This window comes from Myotis yumanensis, unplaced genomic scaffold (genome assembly GCF_028538775.1).
Source record: "Myotis yumanensis isolate MYYU_CA2020_CCGP unplaced genomic scaffold, mMyoYum1.0.hap1 SCAF_3, whole genome shotgun sequence".
In the NCBI taxonomy this organism is placed as follows: domain Eukaryota; kingdom Metazoa; phylum Chordata; class Mammalia; order Chiroptera; family Vespertilionidae; genus Myotis; species Myotis yumanensis.
This window is the reverse complement of record NW_027223754.1, coordinates 2,294,462-2,313,939: the sequence shown is the minus strand read 5'-3', so window position 1 is coordinate 2,313,939 and position 19,478 is coordinate 2,294,462. Positions and strand designations below refer to the sequence as shown.

The 19,478-nt window shown below is 55.7% G+C and overlaps 1 protein-coding gene across 5 annotated transcripts in view; it reads left to right on the top strand.

Annotated features, from left to right (window-relative positions):
- Positions 1–19,393, top strand: part of FBXO25 (F-box protein 25) — a 29,005-nt gene extending 9,612 nt beyond the window's left edge. For 4 of the 5 annotated variants that reach the window (XM_070408095.1, XM_070408096.1, XM_070408098.1 and 1 more), the window contains 9 exons: positions 484–587; positions 2,604–2,653; positions 5,082–5,174; positions 10,829–10,922; positions 12,411–12,595; positions 13,895–14,074; positions 16,158–16,301; positions 17,794–17,820; positions 18,631–19,393. In XM_070408095.1, the coding sequence (XP_070264196.1) occupies positions 484–587; positions 2,604–2,653; positions 5,082–5,174; positions 10,829–10,922; positions 12,411–12,595; positions 13,895–14,074; positions 16,158–16,301; positions 17,794–17,820; positions 18,631–18,720 (967 nt within the window). In that variant the 3' untranslated portion in view covers positions 18,721–19,393. The remainder of the gene's footprint in view (positions 1–483; positions 588–2,603; positions 2,654–5,081; positions 5,175–10,828; positions 10,923–12,410; positions 12,596–13,894; positions 14,075–16,157; positions 16,302–17,793; positions 17,821–18,630) is intronic. The other variant, XM_070408099.1, reaches the window with a different exon arrangement.
- The last annotated feature ends 85 nt before the right edge of the window (positions 19,394–19,478 follow it).

Here is a 19,478-nt window from a genome sequence, read left to right as displayed (position 1 = left end):
TCAGCTGCCTCCTGCACACCCCCTACTGGGGATGTGCCCGCAACCAAGGTACATGCCCTTGACCGGAATCGAACCTGGGATCCTTTAGTCCGCAGGCCGACGCTCTATCCACTGAGCCAAACCGGTTAGGGCTGTAATCTCCCTGTTTTAATGAAGCATTTTGAAGTCTGAAACCGCATTGGTTGAGCACATGAAAACCCTTGGGACACTGGGACATGCCTAGCACTTCCTGGGCTAGCATTCTCAGAAGAACCGAGATAAGTCTTAGGTTTCTCAAAAGAAAAAGAATACATTAGACATCAGCTGTGTAATGTCAAGCTGTGATGTGTTGCTTTGAAAATGAACAGCTTGCTTTCAGAATTCAACAAGGTTTTTATTTTGATCTCCTAAATTGCAAGCCAGATACTTACTATCATTTTTTAAAAGATAGCCAAATGAAGATCCCCTATAAATATATTTTAATAAAATCTATCTTTATTTCAGAATCCTAAATAGTGAAGATGACGAAATATTTACTAGTGAGGAGCATGGATATGCATCCAAGAAAAGGAAAAAGGACCATTTTAGAAACGACAGCAATACTCAGTGTAAGATCATGTTTAACATGTTATATTTTACTGGAATATGTTGGCACACTAAGTCACTTCCACACGCGCACAGGAAAGGCGGCTCAGAGGTCTTAATAGTCCTTCTCCAGTGTTGCCCACAGGACTAGTGATCAAAGCTTTTGCAGCTCAGTCATTTTTTTGTGTTTTTAAAAAATATGCTTTTACTAGAGGCCCAGTGCACGAATTTGTGTACGGGATCGGGGCCGGGCCTGTCAGGAGGAGGAGACGGTGGGTGGTTGGCTGGCCAACCGGCCTGATCAGGGCCCCATCAGGGCTGGGCCGGCTGGGGGGAGTGGCCATGGGTGATTGGCCAGCAGGCGCTGCCCCTGATTGGGGTGAGGGGGCAGATTGGGGGCAGGGGTGGCCCTGGGGAGAGGCTGTGAGTGGTGGGTCAGCCGGCCCCACCCCCAAATGGGGTGGCGGGTCGATTGGGGGTCAGCAGCCGTGGGAGGGGCCGTGGGAGGTTGGCCGGCCAGCCCCACTCCCTATTGGTGTGGGGGGGCCGATCAGGGGTGGAACTGGCTGGGGAGAGGGGCTGCAGGCCGATTGGGATAGTGGGAGCTGATTGGGGGTGGGGTTGGCGTGGGGAAGGGCTATGAGCAGTGGGCTGGCTGGCTCTGCCCTCGAATGGGATGGGAGGGGCCAATTGGGGAACCAGTGACTTGGGGGAGGGGCCATGGGTGGTTGGCTGCCAGCCCTGCCCCTGATCAGGGTGGGGGGTGGGGCCAGGAGGGGGGAGGGGCTGCAGGAGGTTGGCTGGCCGGCCCCGCCCCCCTGATCAGGCTGGTTCGCTGGCTGCAGTGGGCATCATGGCGACCGGTCGTTATGGCATTATGGTCGCTGGCTTTTTATATATATAGATTGATTTCGGAGAGAGGAAGGGAGAGGGAGAGATAGAAACATCAATGATGAGAAAGAATCATTAATTGGCTGCCTCCTGCATACCCCCTACTGGGGATTGAGCTCGAAACCTGGGCGTGTGCTCTGACTGGGAAGCAAACTATGACCTCCTGGTTCATGGGTTGATGCTCAACCATTCTGTTAGTAAGATTGGCAAAAACAAAACAGGATAGCAAAACCCACTACAGAGCTTGCACATCCGAGCGACTGAACAGTGGTCACCATCAGTTTGCTGCCAGGCACTGAGGCCCAACCTGAGGCGTTTTGACTTTGGACTTTTGTGCAGGAGGTGCTGCTGTTCGGAGCAAGACACAAAGGTGGTCAGAGCTGGTTAGCCCTGGGGAGGCAGGCACTCCCTGTGCAGCCCCTGCTCTGCACTGAGCGCCTCTGTAAGTTGTGAGTGCTCCCGTGTAGTCAGTCTGCTGAGGAAGGTCGGGCCCTGTGTGGGGGGCAGTTATCATGACCCTTGAAGCTTTAGGATTCAGTTACATGAAAAAATTTAATTAAATCAAATACAATTTAAAGGCAAGGACGGAAGAATAGGACTTTTTATTAGTTACATAACACTTTATTAATTGTACTTTTATAATTATGTTTTCATATTTATAGTCATTAGTAACTAATTTTCTTCTAAGTTACTAAAAGTTGGTACTGTCTGAAAATCATATTTCATGTAAAGATGTGTTTCAGCACCTCTTAAACTTACGTTAGGAAACAGAATTTGCCCAGCCAATGTGGCTTAGTGGTTTAGCATTGACCTATGAACTGGGAGGTCATGGTTCGATTCCCAATCGGGGCACATGTCTGGGTTGTGTGCTTGACCCCAATGTGGGGCGTGCAGGAGGCAGCTGATCCATGATTCTTTCTCATCATTGATGTTTCTATCTCTCTCTCCCTCTCCCTTCCTCTCTGAAATCAATAAAATTAAATGTAGAAAAAAAACCCACAAAGAATTCTGTTCACATTTAACTAGTAAAGGCATCTCAATCTATATCAGATAATTTTGTTAACTTATGCAACTATTTTAAGTTCCTGAAAATCTTCATTTTGAAATTATTCCCCAGATTTTAAAAACAAAGTTAATTTCTGTTGTAGGTTTTTTTCGTGAAAAATGGATCTATGTCCACAAAGAAAGCACAAGAGAAGTAAGTATTCTGTTGTGAGTAAGCGGATATGTTTTGTCCTGTTGAACATGTAACTTCACATTAAATAAGTTACTTCTTTTGCAACATCAACCCTGTGAAGACGTCTGTGTGTGTGTGTGGTCGGTGCCCCTGGCACAAACCTGAATAAACAGAACAAGGGTGGGCCTGCTCTCCCGAGAGCTGCTCCTGCGGAGCCCTGCTGCTAGCGGGGCTGCGTGGGCCTGCTGGGCTGGGACGGGGAGAACTCTAACCCGCCTTTCCCAGGCCGGGCAGCTGATGTGACGCCGTAACGGACTGTGACTGGGCAAAGAGCAGTGAACCTCTCCCCGCCTTTGCTTTGCCGAGTTGGAGAAGCGTTGCTATGAGCCATGAAGCAGTCCACTCACTTCCACCTGTTTCCTTTTTCTCTGCTTAGTGTCCGGGAAGCTTACCTGCTTTGCAGTCTGAGGAACTCGGCACTTGCCTTATTTTGCAGCAACTGGGGATGATTTGGGGAGTAATTGTTTAGTGTACATTCCGTTGGCGTAAGTTACCTGTTCCAGAGGCGTTAGTAGTGGGTGACCTGAAACTGGCCCAGCTTCTGAGACAGAACGTATTTGACTACTTGGTGGTGGTTAACATTGTTAGTAGGTACGGAGGGACTGATCCTTCGCATACAGTCTAATGCACTGTTACACGAATGTTTGGCAGAATCTAACATAATTTGAGCTGACTTAAGACTCTTTCATATTTCATTTGCTCTGTGTTACCACACTGATGGCAGAAAAGAGAACCAGCTTAGGCCAGCACAAGCAACCGAACAGAACTTATGTGAGTCTGCAGGTGCCAGTGGACCTGTGGATCCCAGGAGCACAGTGTAACCAGCTCAGGGAGGGAGCAGGGACAGACTGAGAGCTGGCACTTCTCTCGCCAGCTGTCTCGGCCTCACTGGGCTGTCAGGACTTCTCAGAGGACCAGGTATCTCTGCTGCCCGTCTACATGGCCGACTGTGGCCGCCCGCAGACACTGAGCGCCTGACTGCATGGTTCCAGGCCCCCACCAGGTGGGCGAGCTCATGTGGTTCAGGCGTGTGATTTGCTGTTTGCTCTATGGATCAGAATTAATTCCCCCAACAGAAGAGGCTGTTGTGAGAAGGGGCTGCCTGGACAGGAGTCTCCTACACCAGCACACAGAGCTCTGTTCATTGAGAAGACATTAGAGTAGAAGTACCAGCTGGGTTCAAGTTCAGGTTCTGTCTAGGCTTTGCTCCCCCACAGCCCCCAGAAAATACTTTGCACATAGTAGATACTCCATAAAAATAGGTATTGAGTGCTGTGAATGAATGCATCTTGTTGGTTTGTGCACCCAGTAGGACTGTTCTCGGGACTTGCACAAACCACAAGCCCTTCCCATGTGTCTTAGCTGCGCTAGGGTGAGCCTCCTCTTCTAGACCCTCCCCTGCCACCCTGGGGTTTTCTGTGATTGGCCCCCAGTTTGTCCCACGACTCTGAATTGAAAATCTCTTTCTATACTCTTCGTATTTCAAATACCGAAGGTAGACTTTAAAGTGACACCTAATGTACAAACCAGTCGGAATGCAGGTGCATCATGGAGAAAACCATCTATGCAGAGAGTGGTGTTTCACTCGTTAAAAGACTGACTCAGTGGATAGAGCATCAGCCTGCGGACTGATGGGTCCCGCGTTTGATCCTGGTCAAGGACACTGCTCTGGTTGTGGGCTCAACCCCCAGTAGGGGGCGTGCAGGAGGCAGCCAATCAATGATTCTCTCATCATTGATGTTTCTATCTCCCTTCCTCTCTGAAATCAATAATATATATATTAAATATATATAGATATATGTTCTAAAAAGTAGTAAAAATAAAAGACTGACTTTGTTCATCTTTTTTGCTCTTGGACCTGGGTCTAATTCCAGCTTTGGGGTTTGGGTGCTGAGCAGGCCCTGCCCCGTAGTCACATCGCCCTGCCTCTACCCTCTCCCTCTGCCTTCAGCCTGTGTGTTGGGCAAACGTCCAGACCTCGGGACTCCTGCGAGCAGTCACATTCTCAGCGTTCGTGTTCATAGTGGCCCTTCACAGCACCCGCCTGCTGGGCGTGCTCGCAGTGTCGTAGCCAAGAATATTCCCACTTACTGTATGATTGCAGGCTTCATTGGCCCTCCCCCCAAATGTGTCCCAACAAAAGAAATCGGCGAGATGCGTGATGGGTCCGTCTTTGTCGTCTGCCGCGGGGTGAGGGTGTCTGTGCTGCCTCAGTGATGCATGATGGTAGGTCAGCTTCGGTGTGATTGACGCCACTCACCTGGGTGTGTCTGCATCATAGTAGACACTGTCCTTTGCTGACGGTTAAAAAACAGTTGGCACAGACTCGCCCACACTGAGCGTCGTTGGCTTTGCGTGCGTCCGCGCTGACTGTTTGCTTGTCTTCCAGCGGCACGGCTACTGCACCCTGGGGGAGGCCTTCACCCGCCTGGACTTCTCGAGCGCCGTGCAGGATGTGCGCAGGTTCAGCTACGTGGTCAGAGTGAGTATTTCCTTTCCCGGGAGACACTCGATGCCTTGGCCGCTGCAGAAAGCGGCGCTCCCTCGCGGTGCAGAAATATCCCGGGAGTGGGCTCAGGAGAAGACGGCTCGGTGCCGCTCAGCACCGGCTCCACGGACTCGGGTGGGACCGGGCCGGCCTCTGCGCTTTCTGGGTTTCTCCACGCCATGCGTGCGCTCGCACACTGTGCCAGGGAGGTGCCAGGGGAGCAGCCGTTTCCCTGCGGGTTTACCTGATGGTCCCTGCGTTTCCCACCTCACGTGTCACGGCAGAGCCTGGAACGGGGACTGCAGACAAAAGGAGCTCACAGAGCGGCTATGCTGTTGGCACCTGGCCGGACGGGGTTTGTGTCTCAGCCTCTTCCAGAAAGGGCTCTGGGCCAGGCCTCGCCTGTCCTATTGTGGAAGAGGCCTGCTCTGCGGCTTCCTCGCCTCCTGCTGGTGCAGGGGACAGTGACGGCTCCTGCAGCTGCGGCGGGATGGGAAGACGTCTCATAGTGGCTTTCAGCCTTTAGAAACGCTACGAGAACAGATATGGATGTCAGAGGTGGGGCGGGAGGGCCTGGGTGAAAGAAGATGGAGCGTTAGCTGAAGCACATGTCTGCGTGAGGGCGGGGTGGGTTTGGGGGGGAAGGGCAGGGTGGAGGTGGGCAGAGGGGACATCACAGTGTGGTTGTGCTCATAAAGGATTTTCAATTTAGCAAATAGGTAGACACACTTCTCTCTTGTGGAACCGAAACTTCTCTTCCCGAGGAAGGCGGGTTTGATTCAGGGAAACTGCTCTGATACTTTGCATTCCCCGATGCTCTGTGGTGATGGGATCATGAAACACCTTGACTGGGCTACAGTTGTCCGAGGGGTTTCTGATCAGCGTTGCTCCTCGGATGCTGTGACATGACGTCACTGCCTGTAGGATCCGTTTTTCAGGGATGGCTGCCAGGCAGGGTGCAAGGCCTCTGTTCCTGGGGAAAGCCCTATCTAGGTGTATCTGTGTGCTTAGGCTTAAGGTTTTAGTACCAGTTAGAGAACATTTATCTTGATTAAAATTTTCTCTTGGCAGCTAAGAAGAAAGAAATGTTAGGGAACACACGATTGGGTTGGTCACTGGAAGCCTGGGGTAGTCGTACCTACTGGCTGGTCTCCGTTGGTTTCCGGACACCTCATGGGATGGGTCCGGGGGCTCCTTTGGCACCAGCGGGGACTGCACAGAGGCCGCCCGCCTGAGTTCTCCAGAGGTTTGTTGCCAACAGTACTTCTTTTGGAGATGGTCCTCCCTGCGTTCTGAGCATTTCATGGATCCTTTAAACAGCGAAGCCATGAAAACAATGGGAGGACACAGTGACCAGACTGTCTGGTTATTTGAAGGTTTTGAAACTTTCTCCTAAGGACTGTGTTACGCCAGCAGCGTCACCAGCTTCCTCCACGGTGCACAGAGGAGCTAGAAACAGACAGGACCAGGTGCCTGCATGAGGCGGCGGGCGGGCGGGCGGGCGGGGCTGGGAGGTGCCTCTCGCTGATTTTTTCACTGAGGCTTGATTTGCCCTCCCAGCACGCGTGCTTCTCCCGAGACCTGACACCTCGCCATCTGGTAGGACAGTGACACAGGTGGAGTCACGGAACAGGTAGAACGCACTGTGCTCTGTTCCTCCGCCTACGTGGGCATGAGCTCTGGGCATGATGTAGACAGAGGTAGCAAACGTGCAGACAGTGTGCCCCCAGGGAGTCGGCAGACAGGCCTGACAACGGACAAGTGCTTCTGTTCAGACCTCCGTGATTCTACAGACTTCTTCTCGTGGAACCCCATGACTTACATGTGTCACATGACGTTTTAAAGGGGTGGCCTTGGAGTCCAGGGAATTCTGAGGGTTTCTGCTCCTTTCTAATTGAGCTGCAGTTGGCTGTGTTGAACTTTGTGGAGGGGCCCAGTTGTGGGCTAGATTATTGTCACATCCTCACCCCGGGCACCCTGGGCAGGACTGAACAAAAGGATGAAGAATGAGCCCTCTTTACACGCTTTGTTTTGTGAGTCACTTTTTAAAAAAACTTATTTTATTTTTATTGATTTCAGAAAGGAAAGGAGAGGGAGAGATAGAAACATTGATGATGAGAGAAATCATTGGTTGTCTGCCTCCTGCACGCCTTCTACTGGGGATCGAGCCTGCAACCCAGGCAGGTGCCCTTGACCGGAATCAAACCCGGGACCCTTCAGTCTGCAGGCCAATGCTCTACCCACTGAGCCGCACCAGCTGGGCAGTCTCCCCACTTTCACCGTCGAGTGTGCTCCACAGACTGCCCCGGCAGCGTGCACTGGCAAGCAGGGCTCTCAGATGGTCACGGTTGGCCAGTTGTTTTCTAAACCTGTGGGACCTCCTCTGCAGGAAAGCTTGGTCTTTGGAAATGAAGGACGTCCCTTCTTTGTTGTAAAACAGTCCCTCCCGCGTCCCTCAGCACAGAAAGGCGTGCTCACATTCAGTTAACAACCTCCTGTTGTCGGTGCAGGCATCGAGGTTGGCTGCTACTCCAGGCATTTCCTGTCATTTTCCCCTGAAGGTGTTGGGACAAAGTGCACGGGTGAAATTATGTTAATGCCCCTGAAAACGAGATGGAGGAGGAAAGCGTGAGAAGGGACAGTGTGGGGCCTGCTGACAGCCAAGGAAACGCTCCTCAGCCAGCAGAGGCCGAGTGCTGTCACTCTGACGTGTTTAAGCGAAACAACAGAAGCGATGGTCGTGGTGGGCGGCGTGGGCGCCGTGTCTGGCTGGTGAGCGCCGTGGTGGGGGAGGCCTTTGTTCAGTGATGACATTGCCAGCGAAAGTGGACATCCAAGCCACTTAGAAATTGTAAATGTCCTTCTCACAGGGCCAGCAAGGACCCAGTGCTCTATTGTTCTTCAGCTTCCAGCGTACTTATCCTGTCAGCTTGGAGTATGGCTCCATGCAGCAACCAGGAATTCTTTCAACAAAACTAAAACTGTAAATTATGCAGCAATTCAATTTATATAAACATTAGCAGTCTTTTTTTATTGATTTGAGAGAGAGAGAGAGAGAGAGAGAAACATCAACTTGTTGTTCCACTTATTGATGCATTCATTGGTGCTGCTTGTATGAGCCTGATGAGGATTGAACCTGCAACCTTGGCATATCAGCAAGATGCTCCAACCCACTGAGCTACCAGCCAGGGCCCAGCTAACATTCTTCCTTTCTGCCAGCACTGGGACTTGGTGACAGGGATGAGGCCCATGGAGTGTTCATTCCCAGGGAAGGGGGGCCAGAGGGACAGTCACAGACCATCTGCTTCACGCGTTCCCAGGATGGGAAGCCGCCTCGAAGGCAGCCTGACTCCGTCTGCGTGGCGCCGGGGACCTCGGGCAGAGGCATGGGTCTGGACTGTGGAGAGTCGGGCCGCCGAGCTCTCCAGAGAAGGAACGACTGCAGGGTTTGCCAGAAGGTTAGGACGGGGGGTTCTGCTTGGCTTCAGGAACATCCTGCTTCTGTAGGGTTTAGGTCACTTTGTTTTACTAAATGCAGTAAAATTGAGAAACTTTTTAAAGTGAGATAAAGAAATTTCAGATCAGTGATGCTGTTAGAAGCTACTCACCAGGCCTGACGGGCACACGATGGTGGGAGGTGCCTGGTGGGGCGGACAGTGCAGACCTGCGACCACCTCTGTCCGCTCTCTGAGCCCGTGACTTTCCGGTCATTTTCTTCATCTCCCTGGGCCTCGTCTTCTCATCTGTAGCTGGGGATCGTAGTGCTGCCTCGTAGGGGTGCTTTGGGAGTTGGGCTGATCACATCCCGTACTCTAAACCGTGCCTGTCCAGCAAGCACTCTGTGTTTCTGTTCGCTGTAAATCTACATCCTGCGGGAGCCTGAACAGCCGAACCGACTGTCTGGTGTGGCTAGTGTCTTGGTGACACTGGAGAAGTGACTTTGCCCTCGGGACCCCTTGGGGCTCCTGGGCAGCACTCTGAGAATCACTACATTACAGTAACTCCAGCTCTGCCCTCACTCCTCTCAGGGCGAGAGTAGGGCTGTGAGCGGCTCCTTTCCCTCTGGCCGTTGAGGGGTCAGATGCAGTGCACCTGCGTGTCTGGCCTGTGTCCCTCCGGCTGCAGGGCGGTGAGTCTCTCGTGGGTCGGTTCCCAGAGCCCCATTGGCTACAGACTCACCCGTCAGGTCTCAGTCCAGCTGCACTAGCAGGAAAGCTGCTGCTTAATCTCTGAACTCCTTGTCTCTAACCGGCTCCTCAGGAGGCGGAGAGGAGGGTGTCGCTCCGCATTGTGATGATGGCCGACCAGGGGGGCTCGGAGCAGCGCGCAGCTGCTGGGAACGGGCGGGAGCAGCGCTGAGGTCCAGCCGCAGGTCTGCGCCGGGCGGCTGGGCAGGCTCTCGCCTGCTCTGCCGGTGCTTCGTGTTGTCCGTGGTCTCCGCAGTGTGGGACACTCTACGTAAACGTTAGAAGCGGCAGAGGTGGTCTGTGGTGGTCACATTGTAATGAACTGTGGGCTTCGCCAGCCAATGCATCTCTGAGCATGTGGTTAGCACTTCCTTTCCTCCTCTGGAAGGCAGTGGAGGCGGCCGCGAGGAGGGAGGAGGGATAGAGTCCACTGCTGAGGCTGGGCGGCAGGAGGAGGGAGGAGGGAGGAGGGAGGAGGGATAGAGTCCACTGCTGAGGCTGGGCGGCAGGCGTCCCTGCAGAGTCTGAAGTGCGTGAGGCTGGCCAGAAGCAGCCACGGTTGGGCAGAGTCGGTCAGGATGGTGCGAGTGGAGGTGTTCACAGACGCAGGGCAGGTTGGGTGACACCAGCAGCCACACGTGGCCCAGGGAGAGGCCGGCAGGGCGGTGAGGTCACGGCTCAATTCCTTGCTCAGAGCACGTGGGGAACTGCAGAGGCAGGTGGTGGCGTGAGCCTGTGGGAGGGCAGCGGCTCTCCCTGGAGAGAGAGGAGCAGGCGGGCGGGCGGAGGAGCTGGGAAAGCCCTGCATTCCTCCTGGGGCCTCGGCAGGAGCTCTGCCCACCCACCTGCCTCAGGACGGGCGAGGCCAGAGGTGTGGACAGGGTGGTGAGGCACCAGGACCTGCCTGGTGGCGGGTGGCGGGGGGGAGAGCAGACTTTTCAGGGGTGAAAGCCTGACGGGCTGGGGAGGCATTGGGGGGCGGGGAGCTGGGAGCAGACAGACAGTGTGAGCCAAGGCTGACGGAGGAGACAGGCTGTGAGGACTGGAGCCGGGACAGGACCTGGAGGGAGTGGGCAGAGCGGGCACTTGGGAGCGGTCAGCGTCTGGGGCAGAAGTGAGAGGACCATGATTCTGAGTTTACAAGGACTGGGAAGAGGGAGCTGTGGAGAAAGGACAGACAGGAGAAGGCCCTGCACACTTAGAATTGGAGTCTTCAGGGAAGCAGACGGAGCACAGGTCCACGGGTCCGGTGCCAGCAGGCCTGCCTGGGGCACAGGCTCGGGTCTGCGGGTGGAGGGCGTGCGGGGCCGACCACACAGTCGGCGTCACGCCCTGGGGTGGCGTGACGGGCGCCTCTCACCGAGGACCCTGAGGGGCACACGTCCGTCCTGTGCGTGTCGTCACTGGTGTATGTTTCCATGTGAGGAGATTGATGCTCAGCTTTTCCCTCTTTCTTTTAAGCTATTGCAGCTAATTGCAAAATCCCAGTTAACCTCACTGAGTGGTGTGGCACAAAAGAATTACTTCAACATTTTGGATAAAATCGTTCACAAGGGTAAGAGGATAACTGACCTTTTTCATCGTCTGAATCTTAATGAGCTTTAGTGTGAGGAGAGGGGTTTTCTCTGACCCCCACCCCGTGTGTGTGTCCAACGGTGACGTCCGGTGCGTGGCCGTGGCTGCACAGCCGTGCCAGGGCCTCCGGCTTTCACGTCCACATGCTGTTTATGTTTTTAAAGTTGCGTTTGCGTAGGAAGGAGTATATTACGTTAATACAAGAAATATATCATTGTGCTATTATAAGATAGAAAGATAAGTGAAAGGACATTTCACTGCTTCGTGGTTAGCCATTCACACTTCACTTCACCATATAATGTTTCCATAACCATCAGGGTTGGGGCTCAGTTGTTTCAGCATCAAATACACCTACACATTTCTTTTTAATTTAGTGAATGTATTGATTGATTAGTGGCAAATAGGTAGAACAGTAGGGTTTATGCATGTATAGGGTGTCCCCAAAAAATGTATACATACTGTAACAGCTGATAGCTCCATTTTGAAAATGCAGTGTATTTGAGTAAGCACTGCCTTTGTATTTTCATAGTGTGTGTACATTTTGGGGGACACCCTATATCTGAGTTAATGGCTGAGTGCAGCCATTTTTAAACACCATTTTTCTTTATGGCAAAAATGTAAAGAACATGGAGGCTGACAGTTTAAAGTCAAAAAGTAGACTCGACCAGAAATGCTTGGTCAGGAAACAGTTTAAAGTCTGTTTAAGTCTCGTCATATCTGCGGTATCTCAGAAACCAGGTGGGGTCGCAGTGGAATGAGGTCATTGTTCATTGTGACAGAACGTAGACAATGTACAATTAACAGTTTCACTTAAGCTGACAGTTTGGTACCATTAGTTCCTTTCGCTCTGTTGTGCCACCATCACCACCATCATCTTCCCCAGAACATTCTCATCTTCCCAACTGAGCCTCTGTCCCCATAGACCAATGATGGCGCACCTATGATACGCGTGTCAGAGGTGACATGCGAACTCATTTTTTTGGTTAATTTTTCTTTGTTAAATGGCATTTAAATATATAAAATAAATATAAAAATGCAAGTCTTTGTTTTACTATGGTTGCAAAGATCAAAAAATTTCTATATGTGACACGGCACCAGAGTTAAGTTAGGGTTTTTAAAAATGCTGACACGCCGAGCTCAAAAGGTTCGCTATCACTGGCCTAGACACTCACTCCCACCGTCCCTACCCCTGGTTCCACCGTCCACTTGTGTCTCAGGCTCCGACTCCTCCGTCCGCAGACAGGGAGTCCCACAGCCGCTGTCTGTCCGGCTTGTCTCCCTGAGCATCGTGTCTTTGAGGGTCACCCACGTGGCAGCGTGTGGCGAGAGTGGAGTCTCTTCCTTTCCGAGGCTGAGTGCAGTCGGCTGTGTGCGTGCACCCCATTTCATCTGTAGGTTACATCGGGGTGCAGCTGGCCCTCTCCCAGGTGGCAGCTGTCCACGCACAGTCGTGCTGTTTTTGTTCCAGTGCTCGACGACCACCAGAACCCTCGGCTGATCAAAGACCTGCTCCAGGACCTGAGCTCCACCCTCTGCATCCTGATCCGAGGCGTAGGCAAGTCTGTGCTGGTGGGGAACATCAACATCTGGGTCTGCCGGTTGGAGACGATTCTCGCCTGGCAGCAGCAGCTGCAGAACCTGCAGATGACGCAGGTACGACCTTAGCACGAAGTCGTGACCTCTTCTCCAGACCCCCGGCTTGGAGAATGATGCTCGTCTTACTCTTTCGTGTTAATGAAGTTGTTTTAAATGGGTGAGACCAAAGAGCCCGTCAGTGGGCTCCAGCTGCTACTGGAAAGGGCTGACTCCCCAGGTGACGAGGTGGTAAACTCGCTCACCTCGAAAGGAAATTAGGTGCTTTGGACTCAAATGACATCAGGAAATCACGGCTCCGTGTGTGCGCAGTCTGCCCTTCCCCGCCCTGTGGCTCGTGCAGGGCCTGTACTCCCCTCACTAGCTCGCTCTGCGTGGGCGTGGACGCGGATGCACAGGTGTGTGGAGGCAGATGCACACATGTGTGGCTTGTAAGCAAGATGGCCCACGTGACAGACATGCCATCACATCCAAACTGTCGCCAGTGTCCAAGGCCCATGGTACCTGCAGCTTGAGGCACTGGATGAGGCAGAAATGTGGCCTTGCTCCCCTGTGGTTGTGTCTGATGAGCTGAGGAAGGGTTTGCACAGCAAGGACAGTGACAGCGCTCTGAGGGGACAGTGAGGGCGCCCTGTGCCCTCCACACCTCTCCCTGCACCCGCCCTCCTGGGATCAAGGGCGTTCATTCCTCCACACATGTCCCTTGTCTAGGGCACTGGATCATGGAAGAGAAGAGGCAGCACACGGGACCAGCTGTGCTGGGGCTGAGGCTCTGACCACCGGGGACACTTCTGCCTCTGCGGCGGGGGCCACCCAGCAGACACCTGCCGTCTGTCCGTAGGAGACTCCTGCGGACAATGAGGGCCTGCACGGCACAGCCCCTGGCACAGGCCTCCGACAGCACCACGTGGTGCCAGCCCTCCTGAGGGACAGTTCGGTTCCCTCGCCGGCTTGTGTGAGGGAGGGTGTGGCTTATGTACTTGAAATCACAGAGCTGTGAGCTAGAAGGGCCTCCGTGAAGGATTCATCCACGCCCCTGGCCACTGAGCTGCCCAGGCCGAGAGCAGAGGCTTGGAGCGCAGTGCACACTCCGTGGCCTGACACGTCCCCAGCACCTGCCCCTTCCAGGTGCCCCTTTGCGTGTCGTCTAGTAAACAGGTCCCCTCGTGCAGGTGCAGTGGAGGGGCTGTCGCCATAAGCAGCCTGGGCCATTCCGGCTCCACTTCCGGGCGTCCCTGATGGCCAGCAGAGGAGGCGTGGGGTCAGGGACGCTGGCATCACGCCCCGGGCAGGTGGGGGAGGGGAACGTTAGGTCGGTCCGTGGCCTGAAGGCGCCGTGGCCTGCTCCCTTTCTCGCAGGAGAACCACGGCCTCACGCTCAGTGACCTGCCCTTGCACATGCTGAACAACATCCTGTACCGGCTCTCCGACGGCTGGGACATCGTGACGCTGGGCCAGGTGAGCCCCACGCTGCGCACGCTCAGCGAGGACCGGCGGCTCTGGAAGAAGCTGTGTCAGTACCACTTCGCTGAGAAGCAGGTGGGTAGCGGCCCCGCCCGGCCCCGGCGCAGCCTGCGGCCTCGGAATCGTCCAGTTTAGGAAGGTCGTGTGTGGCTTCTCTCCGACAGCTTAAGCAGTTTCCTGTTCATCTTTTAAAAGGACCGTGAACTCATGACCCAACACGGAACACAGAACAGGGCGGCGTTCCTCCCTCTGTTGACAGCACCGTGTCGCCGTCTCCCCTATGGGCTCAGGCTGCGTGTCCGCTATGGCCGGGGCCCCGCCAGCCTTGGTTTCCTGGGCGGCGGGCAGCATGCCGCTGTCCACGTCCTCCCTGCCCTCCCTGCGTTCTGCTTCGCAGTCAGGGCTATGCCTGTGCGCGAGGCAGCCTGGGTCTGCGGGAGGGGAGGGGAGGCAGGCGGTCCGCGTCCGCAGAGACGGGTGTGGTGGAGCTGGTGACGGACGCGGGAAGTGGAGAAGTGGGTGTGCTGTGAGCACGTCCACTCTGCAGGCAGACGGGAGAGGACCCCTTGAGGAAATGCAGGTCACGGGGCAGTGGCAGTTGTGGGCGTGGTCCGCGTGGCAGGGCCCTACGCAAGGAGGCGCGTCATGAGCCCCGTGGACCCTCCTCTGCTTGGCGGCGTTTGGAACAAGTGCAGCTCTAGTGTGAAGAGCAGGCGAGTGGCACAGGGAGCCGATGACAGGCGGCACCAAGAAGGAAGGGTGTGGACATGGACCAACCCAGGGACTTGAGGCCCATTGGCTGGGGTGGGCGCAGCCGTGTACCGTGGTCCCTGGGGGTTGGGAGTCACAGGTGGAGACGGTGGGTTGAGATGCCTCCTAGGTGCCTGAGTGCAGCCCGTCGAGAGGCCCGGGTGTCTGAAGGACTCGAGAGGAGGTGGCGGGCCTCGGGCAGCGGCTAACAGGGCTCCTGAGGGCCTGAGAGGAGGGGCCAAGGCTCCCAGAGGTCCCCTGGGACCCAGAGGACGCCTGCTAGACTGAGTCCTGTGGTGGTGGGCGACCCCAGGAAAACTTCTGGGGGGTCTTGGGGAGAAGCACAGGGTCAGGGTTACTTGAAGGAGAAGAGCGAGATTGCATTCTGGAGTCGGCACGGGTGTGGGGACAGTGCGTGTTTGAGGGAGGGTTCGTGCCTAGGGAACGAGCGGGTGACGTGCGTCTGGGTGGCGGCCCGGAGCTCCTGGGGGCCCCTCCCCAGGTGCCCTGGCTGCTCCCCAGCTCGAGGGTCAAGTGTATGGCGGGCGTCTTGGGAACATGGTTGACCATTTGTGAGGTCCTTGCATGCATTCCGTAAAGGGTTACTGTATTTTTCTTAATATATTTTTATCGATCTCAGAGAGGAAGGGAGAGGGAGAGAGAGAGAGAGAGAAACATCAATGATGAGAGAGAATCATTGATTGGCTGCCTTCTGGGGGCGAGCCCACAACCCGGGCATGTGCCCTTGACCAGAATCGAACCTGGGACCCTTCAGTCCGCAGGCCGACGCTCTATCCACTGAGCCACACCAGCTCAGGCCTATAGGGCCCCTGTAGAGGCTCTGTCGTCCGCACAGAGTTTCATGTCAGGTGTCAGGATTGGCACCACAGGTGCATCTTGTCTGCATGCTGTGCCAGCCAGATGGAAAGCCCAGGAGCCGCCTGGCAGCGACTCCCACCCCCGGCGGGTGTGACGGCGTCTCCTTCCGACTCAGGGCAGGTCCTGGGCTTCTTGGCCATTTGTACATCTTCACAGAAATGTCTTTTCAGGGCCTTTGCTCATGTCGGGCAGATGATGTGTGTAACTTCCTGCCTCTTTGATTTGACTTGTCAAGTGCAGTTGACATACAGTATTATGTCAGTTTCAGGTGTGCAGCGTCGTGGTTGGACTTACTATTAGTTGAACTACTTATGGGCATCAGGCCAGATCTGAATAGTGAAATCTGTGTCACGGCTGTGTGGGGTCCCACAGTAGGGACACGCGCTTCCTTTGATGAGTCCCTTGGATTTAACCCAGGTAGTTTAAGTCCAGTGATTCCGTGTTGCCCACGCCACCTGCCTCTTTAACAGTTTTGCACCTCGTCACGCTCTGCTCATCACTGCTGACTGAGCCGAGCGTGCGTGTCCAGTTCTGCAGACACCTGATCCTCTCGGAGAAGGGCCACGTGGAGTGGAAGCTGATGTACTTTGCGCTGCAGAAGTGCTACCCGACGCGGGAGCAGTACGGGGACACGCTGCTCTTCTGCCGGCACTGCAGCACCCTCTTCTGGAAGGTGAGCTGCGGGCGCGGGCGGGCGGCGGGCAGGGACAGCTTGTCATCTGCTGCACGGAGCACAGAGGGGAGCAAACAGGAAGCTGTGGCGGAAGCGTGCGGGGCTGTCTGTCCCAGACGCCAGGCAGGCAGGCTCGTGAACACAGAGTGCCCTGGGTTCGGATCCAAGCGACGAGGAGCCGACCATTGGCCTCTGCCTGTCCCTGGATGGCGGTCCTCCCTGTGGTGACTTGGCGGGTGAGGCACGTCCCAGGGGAGGCAGGCAGCAGGTCTGCTGGCGCCCTCGGGCCTCCCCTGGCAGAGGCTGCTCCTGGCTGGCGGTTTTCCCGAGCCCTCGGCCTAGAAAGGACGACCTCCACTTACCTGTTCCCCAGACATGGCCTTCGTCCCACAGCCGCCCCTTCCCCCCCCCCACAGAGCTGCTTTGGAGCACCCCCCCCCCCCCCCGCCCCCCATGTGCCTCCCGGCTTCTCTTCTCAGAGCTCCACACACAAGTAAACGTGCATTTTCTTTGTTCGGTCAGAACCTAACAGACTCTGGTTGCTTATCAAGTCTAGCCCTTCAGTGAGGAATCTGTGCCTGGACACTCACTTTCCATCCAGAGCACGTAGGGCCCTTCTGCTGAGACCCCTTCCTGTCTGCCCCTCCAGATGTCTCTGATGGGCCCCCTTCCTGTCTGCTCCCCCCCAGAAGTCTGATGGGCCCCCTTCCTGTTTGCTCCCCCCCAGACGTCTCTGAGGACAGGTTCTCCCCGCTCAGGGCTGACTCCACGTGCCTCCTTCACTAAATTTTATTTTCTTCGCAAGTGAGCTGTTTCACCTGCAGTGCTTTCCACGCTTTGCCCTGAGTTTGTGTTTCCTGTGAGATTCACGGGTAAAAAGTGGTGAAACTAAAGGCTGTGTGAGCCCGGCCCCGGGCGTCCTGCGGCCCCTGCCCTGTCCTTGTGGGCCTGGGCTTCCGCCTGTGACACCACACGAGTTGGTTCAGCGCACATCCTGCCTCGGCCTGCGCGAGGCCAAGTCCAGCACAGGGAGCGGCGCAGCCGGAGATGCAGGAGCAGGAGAGAGGAGGTTCTGCCGGCCCCCGTGGCCCCCACGCCGGGCGCAGACCTGGTGACCAGGCGGAGCAAGCGGAGGGCGTATGGTCCCTTCAGTGGCGCCTGCACTTGGTGGCCCAAACGCCCCGAAAGGCTGTGAACGACTCCATGGCACAGTGTCCCCTCCCGTGTCATGGCGGCTCTGCTCCCGTCTTGCAGGAACACGGAGGGTGGTGTCCTGCAGCCTGGTCACGGGCGCGAGAGGCGTGGGGGAGAGAGACGTGCGTCATAGCTGCGGGTGCCGGGTGTTGGCTGGAGTCTCGGGTGCTGCCTTAGCGACCCGGCTGTCGCCCGTTTCCTGCTGGTTTCTTTCAGTTGTTGTCACACACAGCTCACCAGCCGCCCTTCTAATCTCTCCCTTTTCCTCCCGCTCCTCCGACCTGTCCTCCATCTCCAGGACTGCCGCCTCGCTTTGCTGTTCCAGGTACTCACACCTCCCGCCCTGCTCGGGACTAACCCTGCGCCTGCCCCGCCGAGGGCACCCCGCACCCATCGCAGCCCCGCCTGTCGGGTGCACAGCCTGGCTTAGGTTAGCCCCAGGGAAGGGTTTGCATGAGGTGCCCGAGGCCTGCACTTGAGCGCCAGGCTCAGCCTTAGGGGAAGCTCCAGGGGCGCCCAGTAGCATTTCCTTCAGGTAAAGGCACCCTCAGCACCTGGTGGTCACGGCCCAGCGAATGCGCCGGCTGTAACGTTCAGGCCACTCGTTCTCTCAAGTTCCTCAGCCCTTTCACACAAAACCCACTTTTCCTGTTAAGTACAATCCCGGAGTGTGGGCGTGGTCAGGGGGCGTGGGCCTGGGGGGGCACGGGCGTGGTCCAGGGGAGCGTGGGCATGGTCAGGGGGCATGGGCGTGACCCAGGGGGCGGGGGCGTGGTCAGGGGGCAGGGGCGTGACCCAGGGGAGCGTGGGTATGGTGATGGGGAACATGGGCGTGGTCCAGGGAGTGTGGGCGTGGTCAGTGGGCGTGGCCCAGGGGACCTTGGGCATGGTCATGGGGAGCTCGGGCGTAGTTGGTAGCATGGCTGGAGGAGGGCGGCAGAAACCTGGGGTCTTCTTCTCTGAGCAGGGCCAGCTCAGGCCAGCTCGGGGGTGGCTGTCCGTCCAGCACGGGAGCAGGAGGTTTCTGTGCTGAGACCACGCGTGTGCCGGTGTCATGCTCTCATGGCTTAGAGACGGGTTTGGGATGCTTAGGCAGCTGGTAACCGACCTGTGTCACCCTCGCCTCCTCCCGCAGGACTCGGGACACCCCTGCACGGCCACCGACCCCGACAGCTGCTTCACGCCCGTGTCCCCACAGCACTTCATCGACCTCTTCAAGTTCTGAGGCCCTTCCCCACGACGTGTCAGCCTCCGAGCCCAGCATCCGGTGACCGCGTGCTGCCCGGCCGAGCCGCTGGCAGCTTCCTGCTCCGGCGGGGACGCCGCGCTGTGTGTGTTCACCTTTGAAGGGTCAGGGAACCCAGTGAAGTCATTTCCACCTTCTTCTCTAAGAACTTATATTCTTCTGAGCATTGGGAAATTTGCAACTTTGCCTCCTAACAAATACGGTTCCGAAGGGCCCTGGGTTTTGAGCGCCACATGCTGTGCTGAGCTGACACCAATCAGTGACACGCTTGGTGGTCACTTGTCTCCAGGTTTTGCGTGGGGGGGGGGAGGGCGCAGGGGACCAGCATTCCATGTAAATACCTTGTGCAGAATATTTATTTTTCTTAAGATGTATTTTAACCACACTAGTTGTGACCAAATGACCTAGGGGAATATTTGTGTGTCCGTCCTGGTGTTTGGCGATTGAGTTGTGAATTGTGCAAAGTGTCTGTGACCAGCAGAGGTGTGAGTGGCGTGGCCGCCCTCCAGCCACAGCCCCGGCCACGCACCATGCTGCCCTCGGACAGACGCCGGCGTCTGGTGTCCCTGGAGGGACGGGTGACATGACAAGCGGCAGCCCGACGTCTGTGTGTGGAAACTGCTTTACAGACAATAAACCATGTTTACTGACACTCCTCAGGCTTGCCCTGAGAACTGTAGTGAGTGGTTTCATACTTACTTAAGCCTTTGAAACCTTTAAAAGATGGTTTTATTTTA